The 19,459-nt window shown below is 34.7% G+C and overlaps 1 protein-coding gene and 1 long non-coding RNA gene across 2 annotated transcripts in view; one reads left to right on the top strand and one right to left on the bottom strand.

Moving 5' to 3' along the window:
• LOC135086772 (uncharacterized) overlaps positions 1 to 19,459 on the top strand; it is a 371,747-nt gene that overhangs the window by 19,002 nt on the left and 333,286 nt on the right. The window lies entirely within an intron of this gene.
• On the bottom strand, positions 2,312 to 3,704 carry LOC135086471 (uncharacterized). The gene is made up of 2 exons (XM_063981197.1): positions 3,372 to 3,704; positions 2,312 to 2,933 (listed from the first exon to the last, which is right to left on the bottom strand). The coding sequence occupies exons 1-2, from the start codon at positions 3,469 to 3,471 to the stop codon at positions 2,500 to 2,502; spliced, it is 534 nt and encodes a 177-aa protein (XP_063837267.1). The 5' UTR covers positions 3,472 to 3,704; the 3' UTR covers positions 2,312 to 2,499.

Below are 19,459 nucleotides of genomic sequence, written 5' to 3'. Positions count from 1 at the left end.
TAGGTCTTAACTTAAAGAATCCTTTAAACAATCTTTTGATATTTTCATCTGTTTCGTCGAGGTGAGTACCTATAAAATTAATGACAATGCTGATCTAATATAATTCAAACTACCTTATGACAATACCTCATGAAACTTTTTAGTTAAATAAGTAATAACATCTGGAAAGCTTGGCTTATTTGTTGATAGCCATAATTCTTGTGCATACTTAGTCCATGCTACAATACATGGTTGGTATTGTATTAATGTATTAACAGATATAGAAACTGACATAATCTCGGATATCATAATCTCACTGATTCCAGATTTTATGAAGGCCTGCCTGATAATACTCCTGCCATCAGTCTAGGTTCTTGTGCACAGGGTGTGGTTCTTTGGAATTTGTAATATAAGTAAATCTTTAGTAAGTTTCAAAATTGATGGTTTGTGAACTAGCTATCTCATGAACATAATATGGTGTTCCAATATGGAACTACCCCTATGCCCTTTATCTGAAAACTATTTTTTCCACGGTTTTAAGGATCATGTTGGAAATTAATATGAAACTTCAGTTGATATCAACAAAGTTTAAATGCATCAATTGCAAATGCATCCAGGTCAGGCCGCGGTGATACAAAACAATGACATTTCTTGTTAGTCTTTGTTGCGAAGAGATCTATGGATGGTGTTCCTAAGGTTGAAGTTATTTGTTCAAAATGTAATTAATTTCCCACTCTATGTTACCTGGTGGTTTCCTTGATTCAAAAAACTGCAATTACATTAATTTTGGTGTTTATGTACATAAACTGATTATAAATATCTCTTAATTCACACCATTGCCATATTTGTTTTGCAAGGCTATGTAAATGTAGATATTGAATACCACCTAGTCTGTTTTTATACATATGGATAGCAGTAACATGTCTATTCTAAGAAGTATTTGGTATTTTGTTAACTTTGATGCAGGCAGCTTTTAACTCAAGAGCATTTATATGAGAGCCTAGTTTGTCCTCTGACCATACTACGCCTGTAAGACTTGTACCACATGAAGCTCCCCATACTGTCATAGAAGCATCACTAAATATCTCGGATATTTAAGTAATTTTTCTAATAGTATTCTTAGATTCATTTACACTATTGCTCCGCCTCTCTACATTGATTGTTAAAAGAAATTTTGTATTCATTTTTATCATTATACTTTTTAACTGCAAGAAATTTTAGTTAATTATTTGGTGTATAAAATACCATATTTTATGGCTAGACATATAGCTTCAAGCTTACTTGGCACATGAACTTATTGTGAACATCACCTTTGACTATAACTCTTTAATCAATTTATAGAATTTACTTTCTTTTAGTTAGATAATATACATTAATGTCATTTGTACTGTATTAAAGAAACCTTACTGAAGTTAACGTTACTGTTTGAGAATCAGATCACACTTTTCTTTGTTAACAATAAAACTTTATGTGGATAAGATCTAAAATCATGTTCATATTATTAAAACATAATATAGTCTTTACCAATACCCAGATAATTGTCAATTATAAATAATTGAAATGCAACTTTTCTCTCATAGAGCAGCTGTAATTTGCTGTAATTTTCTAAAGTCCAACAACATTTACCTAGTAATGTTTTCCTTCATAAAAATAAATAAATACTTTACCTTAAATACTTTTTAACAACAGTCATTTATATTAGTCAGGTAATATGCATCTTTGTGATCTAAAGTTACTAAATAGGTAATAATTATTCTGTATAAGCTTACATACTGTGTGATAATCCTCTAGTTTAAAATGTTCAGTATTCACAAAAGTGTTAAGTTTTTCAAATTCAAAATGAAACATAGGTACCATTTGGTTTCTTATAACAAAGACTGGAGAACAGAATCGATCACTTGTAACCATCATGTTTCAATGGCATTCGTACTGAGTAACAATTTAAATTGTAATTTAATCTGCCGTTGGTTTACCAATAGCAAATTATTGTTTAGGCGTAGAGACCCCTGTTGAGGTAATTATTTATAACCCTGGACACAATATAATATCACAGGATCACTAGTGATTTGCTTCCAATTGTTAAGAATAAAACCTGATTCTGCCTACCTTAGCATTATTTTTACCCTCGTCTCCTTGCTGGCTGGTTTTGACTTGTATGTCGGCCCGCCTGACCTCTGGAACCTCTGTGATCACATCCGAGGAGGGCCCCACCAGTTTGAAGCACGATTGTTCTCGTTCTCAGCACTGATTTCAGGTCACCTTATGAAGTTCTTCTTTTTCTCATTCACTATCACCTTTAATTCCTTTCATGATTATTGAACTGCCCTTGCAGTTTTTATTTTTTCAATCAGATTATTACCAAACAAATAATCTCCATTCTCAATTTCAAGTAATGATTCCTTAGATTGTTATTTTTTATTGTTGAGAGTGCCAAGTTTCTACATCAATTGGTTTCCGGAACATATAGAATCACTTAGCTGCTAACCCGCTTCATTCAGCTTCTTAATACAGTTTTAGTTGTTAATGATCTCCGATACACATCTGTACAGCATGGCCTACACAGGCCAAGGCTGTGGACATTTGTTTCTGTCGGGTTTCAATTACTTGATCCCTTCTCTTAGCCCTGTCATTTAGAGCAGCGGCAACTTCCTTATTATGTTTTTGAGCACACATCTTGAGTACATTCTGGAAGGCTGGATTGTCTTTTGTAACTGTTTCTTTTTCATCTTTTTTTAATCCTTTCTCCAGGATCTCGCACCATCTCTCAGCAATTTGTTTGAGCAGAAGTGCATTCTTAGGGGTTGGAGTGGGAGCCACTCCTAGTATATTCAGTACTTCATCCCCTAATTCCTCCTTTTTGTTGTAATCCTCGTCAAGGATAAGATCCTCAAGGAATTCTGTTTCAGGATGATCATTCTCATTTTCACTTTCGATTTCACCTTCAATCTCCTTAACTGTAAAAGAAACACTATTGAATGGAAGCTCCCGGTACTGTGCTGCATTGTACCGCGAAATTTACATGCATTCCCTCCGGATGCATCGAGGTTTGCCGACAACGTGTGCGTCCGTCATAGAAAACATAGTTGCATAGCTTGTCATGCATAAAAGTTGCGTGCATTCCCGAAGAATGCCCTTGGTAATTATTGCCAACCGTGTGTGTTCCCACAGAACACCCCAGTGGTTGCATAAATAGACAAGTATTGTTTTGTCGTAGCGTGCCTTGCCGCCATATTGCGTCATGCAACAAATGCGTACATCGCCGCAAAAAAAGTGCTCTACTTATATCGCCAACCTCGTGTGTTCCCACAGAACACCCCCATGGTTGCTATAAGTAAGTTTATTACCAATAAACCAGAGCCTCGAACAGATTCTTCATTTTTTCATAACCTCACCTTCGTCATCGGATTCCGGTAAACTGATTATTTTCTTTTCCAACCGTCGAATCTTTTTCAGTAGAGGAAGTTTATGTTCTCCTTTCCTTTTTATTTCCATTATTTCGAATATTCAGTACAAAAAACACTCTAAATAACAAAATTTTCACGACCGCAAACGTGACGCCATTAAACACGGAAAACCGAATGAGTTGACAGGTATAGATGGCGTGGTGGGACCTAGGTACGACTGCGTTCAGAAATATTTTATTTTAGCTTTAAAATTGTGTGACGCCAGAGGATGTAAGCCGGGACTACACTAGTTATCTTTCATCATCGAGGACGAGACAACAACGAGCATAATTATATGAAACTGCCAATGGACATGTCAAAGTCAGTCGTGCATTCGAGGTCAGACAAAACATTCTTTATTAAAGGCTTCTGGCATCGTGCCTTCGGTCATGTACCTATAAACAAGACTAAAGACGTTATTAATGGTGATATTAATAGTGATATTAATAGTGATATTAATGGTGATATTTGTGATGAAGTTATAAGCGGTGGTGTTGGTAATGAAGAAGTTAATGAAGATATTAGAAATGGTGTTGAAGATAATGGTGTTTATGAAGATAGAGTTGAAGATGTTGAAGTTGATGGTGGAAATACTGAGAATATTGAAGATTGTATTGAAGAAAATATAAATTTGAGAGGGGAGGTTAGAGAAGATTCAGCTGTTGAAGACAGTGATGGTTTAAGGATTTTACCAAATAGAGAGAGGAGATTACCTTCTAGGCTAATGGATTATGATTTAGAGAGTTCGTTTTTAACTTTTACGGAAGTTTTGAGTAGTGTTGATAAAGATTTATGGAAGAAATCAATTGATGAAGAAAAAGAATCTTTAGAGAAGAATAAAACATGGGAAATTGTAAGAATGCAGGAAGCAAGAAATAGAAAAATAATATCAAGTAAATGGATTTTTACAATAAAGCCTGGTGGAAGATATAAGGCTAGATTAGTGGCAAGAGGTTTTTTACAAAAGTATAATATTGACTATAAAGAAACATAATAGTCCAGTGGTAAACACAACAAGTGTTAGATTGTTGTTGGCTATTGCAGCTCGACAAGGGTTTAAAATAAAGCAGTTCGACGTGAAAACAGCATTTTTATATGGGAAATTAAATGAAGATATTTTTATGGAGATACCTTTAGGATACAACATAAAGGACAAAGAAAATAAGGTGTGTAAATTAAAGAAAAGTTTGTACGGGTTGAAGCAAGCGCCACTTATGTGGAATAAGAGTTTGACGGAATTTTTGAAGAAATTGGGATTGATACAAATGAAATTAGATACATGTGTGTTTTATAATAAAAATAAAAATATATACTTAGCAATTTACGTAGATGATAGTATTTTAATTGGTAAGGATGAGATATGTTTAAATAAAATAATAAATCAATTAGAAACGGAATTTGAAATGCGGAAATTTAATAAAACTGAAAAGTTCATAGGTTTTGATGTGTTCATTAAAGAAAATTTTATAAAAAATTTTCAGGAAAGTTATATAAATCAACTTTTAGATAAAGGACAATGACCAAAAGTGGTCCAAATGTCCACCACTAATGAGACCTATATTGGCTTATAGTCCATTAAATAGAGATTAACTTTCAGTATGGGACGAAAGAAAAATAAGCTGTCAGTCAAAAGTTATGACGGTATGAAAAATTGTAGTAGTTTACGCGCTAATCTCAGGAACTAATAGTCCGATTTGAAAAATTATTTCTGTTATGGATAGCCCATTTATCAAGGATGGTTTTGGGTTATATAACATCACCCTACAACCAATAGGGGCGGAGCAGCGACCACCCGACCATAATTCCAATATTGATGTCTTTCTTCTGAGCTTATTTTTTTTTCTTTTAGCTAGAATCTAACACGGCACACTAAACGATATGACATAACATGCATAGATTAATCCAAAATGTGCGATGGATAGAATGATATCAAGAACATTTTTCGGATGAAAAGGTAAAAAACATGACTTTTCATTCAGTCATAACTTTTTACTGACAGCATATTTTTGATTGCGGTTTGGTTATAATGAATCAGTATTTAGTAGACTATTTTACTAGATAGGTCTCGTTAGTGGTGGACATTTGGACCACACTCCATACATTTTTAGTCATTGTCCTTTAAATACAAAAGCTTAAAAGATAGTAGTCATCCAGATATTTTGGTAGATACACATCAAGAGGGGAAAGGTGGTGATGATGATGTGCATCGTTATAGGCAATTAATCGGCTCGTTGTTGTATTTAGTGAACAAAACAAGATTAGATCTGTCGTTTCATGTAGGTTATTGTTTATTAAAAATTGGTTATTAAAAAAAAAAATCTTGTGATGCAGACTTTGCAGGTGATCCTGATACTAGGAAAAGCACGACTGGTTTTGTAGTGTTTTATGGTGGTGGTCCAATTCACTGGTGTTCTCGCAAACAGTCAGTAACTGCTTTGTCTAGTACTGAGGCTGAATATACATATATCTACAGCCGAGTGTATAAAAGATCTGCTTTACATTCAGAGTTTAATTCATGAGTTGACAGGGGAGTTACCAAAAACACAATTGTTTGTGATAATCAATCAGCAATAGTTTTGATTAAAAACGGAATCTTAAATAGGAGGAGCAAGCACATTGATGTTAAATACCATTTTATTAAGGAGAAATTAGATAAAAAGGATGGTGCCAGGGTCTGGACCAAGTGCTGCCCAGAATCAACCCATAGTGCATTTTGTTCCTCAGGCCAATACTAATGTGTAAACCGAAGCGCACTGAAATCTATCCCTGGAGTTAAGAGAAAAAAAGAGTTTTGTTTTGAATTATTTACATACAAAATATCATCGATGTATACGTACTACGCATAAGATTTCGCGATTTTGGCTTTAAATAACCCTTGCTATGTTGAACTTAACCATACTGCATCCGTACACCTTACTTTAGTGCGACTTAGACATTCTTTATATGCGATCTAGTGCTGTTGCAGTAGTTTGGTTAGTTGACAGAAATCATTATTTCCAAAATGAAGCAAGAAGTTTTAGTTCTCTATCCTTGCGAAAAATCAATTTATTGGTGTATTACAATCGATAATTGAAGTTATTGTAAGCTAAAATGACGAAATTCGAATTCGAACAGAAATGACGTCATTCATTGACAGACACCTACCATCGTGGCAGCCCTTAAGGTGCAAGTTGTGGTGGCTATTATTCAAAAGGCTTCGGAATCCTGGAAAATCTTCTTAGCCCAGATCAAGCCCTCAGCTATTATCACCATTTTTTTGTTTAAATGAAGAAAAAGCTTAGAAGTATGAAATTTTCCAGTGAGAATGAAGTCAAGTGCGCAATTTTGGGCTATTTTGACGATGTAAACGAAAAATTTTTTTTCGAAGGTATCAATTAATTAAATGACAAATTTAATAATTGTATTATTATGCTAAACAAAGAATAAACTAAGAAGCAAAAATATTTTAGTGAAGTTTTTTACTCATTAAGGCCTATTCAGACCTAAGCGGTATTCGCTACCGTCTGCGGCAGAGAAAACCCAGTGGGTATGCGGTAATATTACTGTTTATACCTAAGCGGTATTCGCTACCGTCTGCGGCAGAAAAAACCCAGTGGGTATGCGGTAATATAACAGTTAGTCATTTGTGAGTCGCCAAAGAATATACACGTCAGTCACGTTGTAATTTCTGCAGAGCATTTGATTTTAGTGATGGATAGTGATGAACAGGACGTTTTACTTTTATTAGCTTTAATTGACTCACCAGTTAAGAAAAGAATTTGGAGACATCCACAGACAACACCGAATTCATGGGAAATTCCACACTTTATATCCAATCCAAGATTAAGATTGGATGAAGAACGGTTTTTTAATGCATTCAGAATGACGACTGAGAACCTCGATGAAATATTAAATATGATAAAGGAAAATATCAGCAAATCATTCACTAAATATCGAGAACCCATATGCCCTGAAGAACGCTTAGCAATACTTAACGTTGAGGTGAGGAAACAAATTTAAATATTAATTGACGAAAATCTTTATTTTAGATAACTAGGACGCAACTTTTGTATTTTACAATATTAACACAACTTTTAACTTAACCTAAAACCTGCTTGCGGAGTGAGGGGCGGGATGCATGCCGCTGCTCCCTCGCGGTATGTACCTCTACCCACAGCGGCAGCGAATATCGCTCAGGTCGCTCTAGCCGCGGTACTTGATACTAAATACCTGAGCGAAACCCGCGTGGTATTTACCTCTACCCACAGCGGCAGCGAATATCGCTCAGGTTTGAATAGGCCTTTACCCTCCATTCCGCGAACTTTTTGACCTGCCCTCGTAAGTATAGTTTCTAAAGTTATTTGGGTGTTTGCAACAGCTAGTCATCATCCCATGTTAATGGAAGATACAACTCCTTAACGCTTAGGAGTTGTAGGATAATTCTTATAATATTGTAGGTACGTATAGACTGACAAATATTGTATTATTTCAGGTTATTAAGGTGAGCTGATGATGGAAGGCAAAATTTCATAGGTTAGGACTAAAGTGAAACTTTTAGGTTTATTAATTTTAGTATGCCTACTTATTTATAGTAAAAATGTACTTATATTTAACCTTTAACTATGGACGTCGGGTCTCAGAGGCCCACCCCCCTTTCCGATTTCTCGGTTTAAACACCTTCCCGCCACGTGCTGCTCTCGACCATCTCAGTAGCTTCAGTTTTAACTGTGTTTGGACCGAGGAGGCATAAAATCGCATCTTCCGGCACTTATTACGTGAGTAATAACCATCCAAAATTTTGTCCGGGCCTGGGAGACCCGATGACTATAATTTCCATACAAACATACTTGTATGGATGTGACTTGTCAACTATAATTTTTTTATATTATATTATTATAATCTTAAGTAAATTGCTCTAGTTTAAGAATATTTAATGGCAGAAAGTATCTGAGTACATCAGCTATATTATTAGCCCAACTATCTAAAGAACATTTCAGAAGTAAGGTATTATTTGTAGACGATTCTTCTTTTGAGTTTAGATTCTTAGAATTCACCATTGCTGCAGATTCCGATTCTGAATGGTGTACATTTTGTCTATCAAAACTCTCAAAGAAAGATAACACATGCCTGTAGAGATAATTTGTTTTCAGTGTTCTGGGCCACTGTGTATAATTTTACTAACTTTAACCCTTGTCAAATTTTTTAATTTATGTCCTTCAGAAGTTTTGTTCATGTTTTTATGTTACATGGTTATTAATTAGCAAGGAAAAAAATATTACTTTCATTTATTAATAATCGACTGTAATCAAGAAGCCTATATGTGATGGCAAGTCAATTAACACTGAAAAATGTCTAAGTTTTTTAAATTTGCAAAAAAATAATTAAATGATGGTTAAAATTTGATTATATTTACCACTAAATCCTTTATTTATAGTTATTAGATATATATCAACTCTTTAATAAATTCAAATTAATTCAGATATGAAAATAAGAAGAATTTTAGATAGGGGTCTGTGAGACCCGACGTCCATGGGAGTGTGATTATTTTTTCACGTCCATAGTTAAAGGTTAAAAATGCATTGGCATTAAAAGCAACACAGTTTTCATTAATTGTAACTTAATCACAGTTAAATGCGATTAAGCAATAATAAAATATCACCTGTTTTAAGTAATTATACATACATTATAGATAAATAAATATAGCTATAAATAAATATGCCTGGACATTTTACACTACAATTATAGTCTCAAACTAAGCAAGCTATGTGTACTAGACAACGGATATAAACATACTTAAATACTTTTTTTTTTGTAAATACATACATAATTATTATACATAGTAACACCCAGCCCCATCACAGCAATTAAAATTCATCATTTCAATTTCTTGACGTCTAGTAATGCGTGTAGCATTCCAAATCAAGTCAATATTGTGATTAGAAGTGTCGATACCGATATTGCAGCCATCATGCTTGGTCATATGCACCGACTACAAAATTCACTTCTTTGGATGCTGATAGGCACTGGAAACAATTTAAGATACGTAGACCTCACAAAAATATACGCAAAATTAGGAGAATCTGTTTGCAAGAGCTTGCCAGGATTCCATGCCATCACATGCTGTGATTACAATCCCGCATTTTTTCGAAAAGGTAAGTTAAGACCTTTTCGCTATGGTAAAAACGGGCATAACTAAGGTATTGGTTCCCTTGGTGGGGGGCGCGCCCCCAGGGGAGGCACAAAGACCTTTAAAGGGGGCGCGGGCCATCTGTGTACAAGTATAAAAAACCTGCGACCGCTAAGAGAATGCATTCCAGACTGTTCGATACGACCTATAAATAATCTTGACTGGACACACACACATACACACACACACACATACGCACTTGCATGCATCACATATCATAATTTTTCACTCACTTTTTTGTACATTTATAAATTGTATTTTGCATAAAGCTATGTAATTTTGTTAACCGTTTTGAAAGATGCGAGACATTCCCAACACAAGTATCTCCGATTACTTACTGGGAAGCCTGTATTTGTCAGTCTATACGTACCTACAATATTATAAGAATTATCCTACAACTCCTAAGCGTTAAGGAGTTGTACCTTCCATCAACATGGGATGATGACTAGCTGATGCAAACACCCAAATAACTTTAGAAACTATACTTATATATACTGGTTAAAGAATTGTCCTCCAACTCCTAAGCCTTAATGAGTTGTACTTACCTTCCATCCTCAGCTCATCAACATGAGATGATGATTTACAGACTCAAATACTTGAGTAACTTAAGAAAAAGTACAAAAAACAATATTTATAGTGCCTCGCGTTCGCACTTTCAGCCACCCTAAAAGCTGTCTGGCAAGGCGAAGGAACCATCAGAATCTGGCTGATGAGGAAACTTCCTCAATTAATAGTTCAAATATTTTATGTAATTATCAGCTTTTATAGTGTGACGTAAGTAGGACTACATTTTATTCTTCTATTCTATAATTATTATTGTTGTAAATTCCCACCGGCGTGACTTGTTTGTGCAACGAACAACTTGAGTTCACTGCCGGTTAAGGGTTTTTAAAGTCCTCGGCTTATCTCTATCAAGCTTTCCGTTAGCGGATATTGCTTTCAGAATTGAGTTAAACCTGTAAAAGAAACCACCTTGGCTCGTTCTTGGAAATCCATGCCCTGTAGAGGTGCAATAAGGTAAAGTATTAACTAGATGATACCTTACTTTATTCACCTTTACGAGATAGCCTTCATAATGGATGTTAGATACTTATTTAAAAAATGGAAAAACCATATTGTTTCTGAGAAACCAAAGAATCGTTGATGTGTTTAAAACACAAAGATGTTTAGATTATCTTATCACAGGAGTATTCCCTGGAGGATTTTTTAAAGTAATTTTGGATATCAAGTCGCGACGCCACTACTAACTTTAAAGGTATGGGAAATAATAGATCATTAGACACGCTTTAAGAGCCATTTTAAGACAGCATACTATCCACTCCATTTTACCAGTACTCTCTCATGTAATGTCTATTTCAGCCCGCGTAATAAAGTACGTGGGACGTCGCGCAGCTATCTGAACCTAACTCAAGTAATTAAAAACTTTTGACCCAACTTTTGTTTGCAATTGGACGGCCATACTACTCGTAATATGGTAAAGATTACTTACTTAACTAAAACTTAGGTATAATTAACCATTCCAAGTACTTTATTATAATATGGTGCAATGCAGTAACCTACTTTAAACAGAGACGTAAGCAATGTCCGTTTGGTGACTGTTGCGAATATAACTACAATGAAACAGTACCCTTTCGTCTGTCAGTTTGCCCGAGACCTTTGAGAGCAGAGCGGGCCACTCAAAATGCTTGAAGAAGGCTTCAGATTTACATAAGACTGAATATCCAAGTCAACAGTTCTTGCATAGATACATATGTAAGAGTACATAAATAAAATATGAATGAATAAATCTGAAATAGATTTAGTGAGAAGTAATAAACTAAAAGGGGACTCGTTTTAATGACCAACATCTTTCATTTACTTCCCACAGGTGACAGGACCAACCAGATTATGAATTAGAATTGCAAAAAATCTAACACCGTGCCTCGGAAATGTTAGTTACAATTTTCACTCATAGATGGCGTTATCCCGACTTAACTAGCGGGATCTATCAGACATTGTTTTCCTGGATTTATAGGATCAATCAATCAATCAATAAATCATTTTTGTGCCAGTTTTAACATCGTGACATCAGCCAAAAGCTTGACTAAATCACCTACTAATGAGTTTTTCATCGATTAACTGTTATATTTTTCTAATACGAGTAATTATATACCAATTACACAGTGATTACCGAATAAATATTATAAAAATAAAAGCATTACATGAAATACATATTCACATTAATATTAATTGTGAGTGAATTAGCCTTGAACCTGTAGGTATTTCTTTTAATACTACTCAAAACTTTCTATTCCATCCATATTGTAAATTATAAAAATACTCATCTGAATTCATATGTAATCGTGCCAAAAAGCTTTTATTCCTATAGTGTGGGGGATAGGCATACTTATTTGCGGTAGAGCGGCTAGCTCATAAATCGACTAGAGTCGAGACCTCCAGAATATTTTAAAGAACATTACCTACGGAGGAATACACAGTTTTATGATGTCTACGTTGTTTGGCTGTAGGTAGACGTATATCAAAAAATACTCTCCCTCATGATAGTAAGCGACTATCTACTAAAATGCTACTTACTAATTTACACTTATCTGCGAGGGCAATACGACACCAACATAAACACTGTGTTCCCGAATTCCCAGGCCGTTCGAATAGCGTGCCAGTTTTAATTAGTAGAGACGGATACAAGAGAAACAGCCTACAAGATATAAAGGGCTGGCCACCGTCAAGAGTAGGCAAAACTAAACTATACAAATACGAGTGTCCCAAAAACAATGGATAAGGCGGCAAATACGTGTAGATTTTTTTCCAAGAATAAGTGTATGAAATCAGTCAGACTCAATATAAAAATATTTATAATGCAATTAATTATATAATAAATTTTAAAAAAGTGGATCGAGCAACAGGACAACCGAAGTTTGTTCTAACCATTTATTAAGTTGCGACGAATGTAAAACAATAACCGCAGATTTCTTATACAGGGAGGCCAAAACAGTGAGGTCTAAAAGAAAAATTTAGATTCCTTACATCAAGGTGTACCTAAATCACCCCCATGTATATAATACGATTGTGCTTAGTTCAGGACATAGAGTTAATTTTGTGATATTTTAAAATTTTATGACCTTGTAGGCTTTAAACATTTTTATCTTTTTTTTGGGTTGACTTTTTTCAGATTTCTTTTTTTCGACAGATTTGTTATTAATTGCAGATGTTTGAAAAAAATAATCAACTTCCTATCTTTGATTTAAGATACAAAAGTTTTGCTAGAAACATTAAAATTATGCTTTTATCAGAACACTATCAAATTTTCAACTTAAAAGTTTAAGTAAAAAAAAGAACTTCCATAGGTCCAAAACCATTTTAAAAACTGCGCCGTTTCCTGAACATTCATAATAATACAAAAAAACATGTACTTAATGGGCCACTATTTCCTGTAATCGGTCCACTAAAGTGGTAAGTCGGAGATTCCGTTACATGTTTTTGACTTTCTTAGAGTTAATTAATATTGGGAATCCTCTAAGTTTACATTACGTAGAACAGATTTAGAGCAGTAACTGGACAGAACATGTTTTTATTCTCAACGAGGAAGCTCTTGCCCTTCATCACACCCGGTAGAAACTGATGATTAGGCTCAAGGTGGAAGGGAACTTCAACTACAGAGGTACTATGGCTTCCTACCTCCAAATGCCGGAATACAGTAATGCTATTAACATTATTGTTATAGTGATAGACTTAGGAAAATACTTGCTAGCCAGGCAGACTTAGATCAAACCCTACCACCAACCAAACCGAACATACAATTTCACCGCCACTGGGAATCAAACCCGGGACCTCTGAAGCTTACCTCTTACCACTTGAAGACAGAGGCAGTTGTTACATTTTACTATTACCCTTGAAATACCTACTACAGTGAGAAGGAGAAGGAGGGATATTTGGTTTATGTTCATTAAAACTTACTTAAAATAACAATGTGTTCCGGAATTTGGAGGTAGGAAGCCATAGTTCCTTTGTAGTTGCAGTTCCCTTCCACCTTCAGCCTAATCATCAGTTTCCACCAGGTGTGATGAAGCGCAAGAGCTTCCTCGTTGAGAATAAAAACATTTTCTGTCCAGTTACTGCTCTAAATCTGTTCTACGTAATGTAAACTTAGAGGATTCCCAATATTAATTAACTCTAAGAAAGTCAAAAACATGTAACGGAATCTCCGACTTACCACTTTAGTGGACCGATTACAGGAAATAGTGGCCCATTAAGTACATGTTTTTTTGTATTATTATGAAATTCAGGAAACGGCGCAGTTTTTAAAATGGTTTTGGACCTATGGAAGTTCTTTTTTTTACTTAAACTTTTAAGTTGAAAATTTGATAGTGTTCTGATAAAAGCATAATTTTAATGTTTCTAGCAAAACTTTTGTATCTTAAATCAAAGATAGGAAGTTGATTATTTTTTTCAAACATCTGCAATTAATAACAAATCTGTCGAAAAAAAGAAATCTGAAAAAAGTCAACCCAAAAAAAAGATAAAAATGTTTAAAGCCTACAAGGTCATAAAATTTTAAAATATCACAAAATTAACTCTATGTCCTGAACTAAGCACAATCGTATTATATACATGGGGGTGATTTAGGTACACCTTGATGTAAGGAATCTAAATTTTTCTTTTAGACCTCACTGTTTCGGCCACCCTGTATTTTAAACGGAAAATTTGGCCAAAACTTAAGCCGAACAAAACGAATAAAAAAGACCTACTTAACTACAGAAAAATGAAGCAAAAGACATTGTGGATAGGTAAAGTAACACAGCAACATGTTCCCATGACTACAATAAGGAAGCAATCTTAAGGATTGATTGCCTTGAGCCATGACGTTAATTCTACTCCCTTAGTAATAATATTTGTCTATTATCACTCTATTAAGATGATATTTGACATAATCGGTTTCGTCGCAGAAATCCCTATTGTATTGTTCTTCCTGATCATGATCAGTGTAAAAACTGTTTAATCTTTCGCTATGTACATGTTCAGTACAGCCTTTTACCAAATCGTCTTGATCGCATTTGCATTTTGTGTAGGGATGGTTTATAAACCACGCCGTTTTCACGGTTCAGGACAAACAGGAGTAGTAGAAATTCTCGTTTTTTCTAATGGGTTCGTTGAACGCGGGCAGTGCGTGACTACTTATGCGTTCGATAGACTTTAGGGCAACAAGATACCAAAGTCTGTTTGTTTTTTGTTATCACCGTTGTTGCTGAACTAGCAGTGATTTCGTGCCTATACCTTAATAGTAGAGTGATTTTCCACTCGGAGAAACACCAATTTGACACGAATCAGTAACTATTTAAAGAAGGAGAGAAACGGCGCGCATTACAAAGCCACAGAGGAAATTGTATTTAATCTTTTTCACATTCAAATAATACTTATGGGATGAAGAAATTGTAGGTGCCTTCTCCATTCATCCTTATCATCATAATCATCAGCACTCATTTCACGTTCGACCTCATTTTCATCAAACAACCGCTGAAAAATAAACCGTTTTAACAGACCGTCAAGGATTGTCAGACTGGAAAAAATCTCTGCACATTTTATGCTGCTGTAATTATCGAATCCATTTTTAAGTGCGTCTTTATTATTTCTGCCTTGTAAACATTATCCTTCTCCTACTCTTCTTTTTCTTCGTATGAGTTTGTGGCGGTGTACCACATCCCAACTAATATTATAAATGCGAAAGTAACTCTGTCTGTCTGTCTGTCTGTTACGCTTTCCCGCTTAAACCTCGCAACCGATTTTGATGAAATTTGTCATAGAGATAGTTTGAGTCCCGGGAAAGAACATAGGATAGTTTTTATCCCGGTTTTTGAAACAGGGACGCGCGCGATAAAGTTTTTCTGTGACAGACAAAATTCCACGCGGGCGAAGCCGCGGGCGGAAAGCTAGTTTTTATTATATTATTATATATTTATTTATTTATGTAGTCTATTTTACATATGGAATGGGAATAATTCCCAATGGAAGATGCTCGATGTAATAGACCAAACTCTAAGGCTGGGTTGCACCATCTTCCTTTAACTTTGACAAACGTCAAAAATCTGTCAAACTCCATACAAAAAACACCGGTTATCGTCATAGTTACGGTCAAAGTTAGGTGGTGCAACTCAGCCTAAGATTTAAAATAGGTTAGTTAATTTTGGCAGTTCGTAATTAAAAGACTGAAATGTTTTTGTTGACGGTATTCCATCAAAAATTGTATAAATGGTAATTGATTAATTTTCTCAACACGAATTGCAATCTGAAAGACCGCGTTTCATTAAAAATCCCTCTGAGGAAGTTAGTAGTGCACTCAACTACAAGTGCGTGTTGTAAATATAAACTGTAAATAGCATCTATTTTTACCGCACGTCCTTTCATACAAGGTGGCTCCGCTCGGACCACCTCTAAATAAAATTGGTGACCCCGTAGAACACAGGATGACGAGCAAGGACACATTTCAAGACGCTACATACAGAGTAGAGCGCGACCGCGTCTAGTGAAATTTTTAAGGTTGGTGTGCCAGAAAAACCAGCATTTTGATTCGCTCAGATTGAAGGCCAATTTCTCATTATCTTTAATTACATCAGATACAACCAAATTTCAGTACGTAATTGGCCACCTCGACCAGCCAGCAGTACGCAGGGGAGGTTGAGGACATAATTTATAGTAAATATATGTATATAAATCGATTTTCATAAACGAGCTGTTTATGAAAATCACAAAACTTTAATCATCTAGGTATGCGACGGATGAAATACTTGAGTTTCTATTTTATAAACAGCGCCATCTATCTCTGGCGAAAGTATTAACGAAGAAGGATAATACCACGGCAATATGCTTGAATTGTTTGAAATAATTAAAAACTTGTAACTAATAAAAATTAATAAACAGCGCACATAACCAAAACATCCCACTGTTTTACAGGTGAAATTGAGGTGGCTTTTTAGACTAATAACATTATAATAAAATCTGTACAATCCTCTTGTATGAAATAGGTCATCCGTAAATAACTAGATGGCGTTGCAGTGGAATGTGTAGTTTTCTACATCGCGGTGTTGAAGTTTTTTTTACCCCGCCAATATGTATATTTGTGAAAATTCAAAAAGTTAATTCAAGCTATCATACAGTCCAGAAGTATGTTTTATTACAGATTAACTTTGTTTAAAATACTAACTAACAAAACACAAAATAATATTTCATACAAATAACTATTCGCGCAATCGAGCCTACAAAAGTAGGAGAGGCCGCACTTATGTATAACTAATTATGATTTTTAAACGTAGTTTTCAAAATAAGAGAACCGCGTTCAATAATTAGAATATTTTCTCTAATGACGATACACGTAAACATGATTATTATGGCTGTAAATTACAAATTAGAAACACACCATTCGCCAACATTTTTATAAAAAATAAATCTGTAGAGAATACTGATTATACACTGCTTTCAAAACAAAGGTCACTTTTTATTCTGGCAATATTTACAGTTCCTTCGGGATGCTCCATATATTTCCCTGAAAAGTCATAATGACTTTTAGGGTATACGAATACGAGTGTTATTATGGACTCCACGTACTTCGGACAGGCGATGCCGAAAGAATTATGTGAGTAAGTAGGTAGTAATAACTAAAATTGTGTTCAATCAAGGTTCGCCAGAAAAGCGCTTTCATCAGAATCGAATAATAGTTAGGTATGTACAGTTGCCGTCAGATATATTGGAGCAGACAAAGTGACCAAATACTTCTGAAGTTTAAAATGTCAATAAGTTCTATACACTGCAAGTTACCATATCTGAACATTCATTACTTCATTAATATCTGAGCAGATGTTAGTCAATAACTTCTATACACACAACTAACCAATAATATCTGAACACTCATAACGTCAAGTGTTATATTGTTTCTGCCGCGTTGATTTAGTTTGCACTATACACTATTATTTTGGTACTTCACTGCGGATTCAACTTAGTTTTATGATCCACATTGGGCGAGAGTAACTAACTATAAAAATATCCATATAGGTTCGTGTCCTGACCCATATACGGTTTATTGCCCTCGTTGTTCGGGTATAAGAAACTATACGCAATGAATCGTAGAAATTGATTGATATCATGTTGAGTAATTTGGTCTATTTAGTTCTTAAAAACGAAGGCCAGAATAAGCAATTGTTTCACATATTACACTTTCGAAATATCGTTTCGTCTATTATTAAATAACTTCACAAAGAATGGTATGTTGTAAGTTGTTATGTTCGCAATTTTGTTGATTCAGAAGCATTATGCGTGAAAGGTTGCAAATCAATGTAGACCTTGAAGAACAAAAAGTAGTTTTTACTAAATAATTATTCTGAGATACTAAATCTGTACATTAAAAGTAGTGACTGAATTTTCTTTAAAATATTTTTAATTGACTTTGGCTCCTCAATCCATACGAACGTGACTAATTTACTAAAACTGTAAAATCAACGGTGGAATAACTTTTGGCTCGAGTGTAGACTCCAAACAGAAGCTAAAATACGTGGGATGAATGGGTGAAAAAGGTTACCTTTTTTCAGTCATCCTTTTTATTTTGTTTTTATTAAAATAATAACCTCAAACCCCCTCACTTTTATCTGTGATTCTCAAGAAGACAATTCCTTTGACGAGAAAATGGTGGCGAGAAGAAGAAAACAAAGAAATAACATATTTGATCATCGTTCAAAGATTAGTCAATCTTTTGAATATGTTTATTTTCCTCTTCTACATGCAGAATACAAAATACGACGCGAACAGCGTATTTAGAATCCTTTATTAAAATGTATGTAAGTTTGCTTTTATTTTTTATCTTGAGTTCATATACATTTTCATTAAATTAAATGCATTTGTTTCGCATTTTAATAGATTGTTTGTGTATATTTAGTGGATATTCCTATTAGGGAATGCAATATTATGCAAACAAAGCTCTAATGATGCTACACTGAATGTGCAGCCTGTCTTGGCGTTTCTCAACTTCCCAGGCTTTTACGCCGGTGAGATATTCGTTCCGTCCGAAGCTCGTAGTTAAGCCGTGCACTGCACGTCTTCTTACCTCAAATAAGTTTTCGGAATATGTTGTCAATTTATAGTAAATTTAGATATGGGTCCAGAATACTGACAGGACTGAAATATAAGTTACTGTGAATAATCTCTGAGAAAGGTAAAGTTGATATTCATAGAACTGTTTTTTTTTCACACAATTTGCTGTATTGGTACTAGTTCTACCGTTACCCAGAACTTTACAAAAAGGATAAGTACCATTGACGGTAAACCAGGATTTACCAGTAAATCGTTAAAAGTTATAAAAAAGAAGGTGTGAACCAAAAATGTTTACGGAGCTCTCATATTATAATAGATGAAATAAAAACTAAGGAATGTAAAGAAGCACCTCCTGGTCGAACTTTCAGATTTGAAGAATATGACTTTATTGTCGAATCAGATGGCAATAAAGCAAGAGAGGTTTTGGTATTTCTTTAAGGAGCACTTATTGAATCCTGGAAAATTTCGATGGCGTACTTTGCTACTTTTAAGATGTTAATGCAGAGTTAGAGTCTAGTTTGATAACGATTGCAGTAAGTCTATCTCAAGAATATGGAGTGAAAACAAATCAATTACCTATAAGACACTTGGTAGAACGCAATATCCAACCTACAGTGTTACGGAAACTACATATGTGCGGGCCATGTGCACTGTGACCTTTTATCTTCATACGTAGATATTACTTTCAGTCAAGTTTCAATACTGATCTTTCAAAGGGCAATATCTGTTGCAGTTTTTAACCTTTTCACGTCTACACTGCTGCACAGATTTTTAATATCTAACAGAAACTAACCATATT

Source organism: Ostrinia nubilalis, chromosome Z (genome assembly GCF_963855985.1).
Source record: "Ostrinia nubilalis chromosome Z, ilOstNubi1.1, whole genome shotgun sequence".
Lineage (NCBI taxonomy): Eukaryota > Metazoa > Arthropoda > Insecta > Lepidoptera > Crambidae > Ostrinia > Ostrinia nubilalis.
The sequence above is the reverse complement of the archived record's forward strand: the minus strand, read 5'-3'. Positions and strand labels throughout refer to the sequence as shown.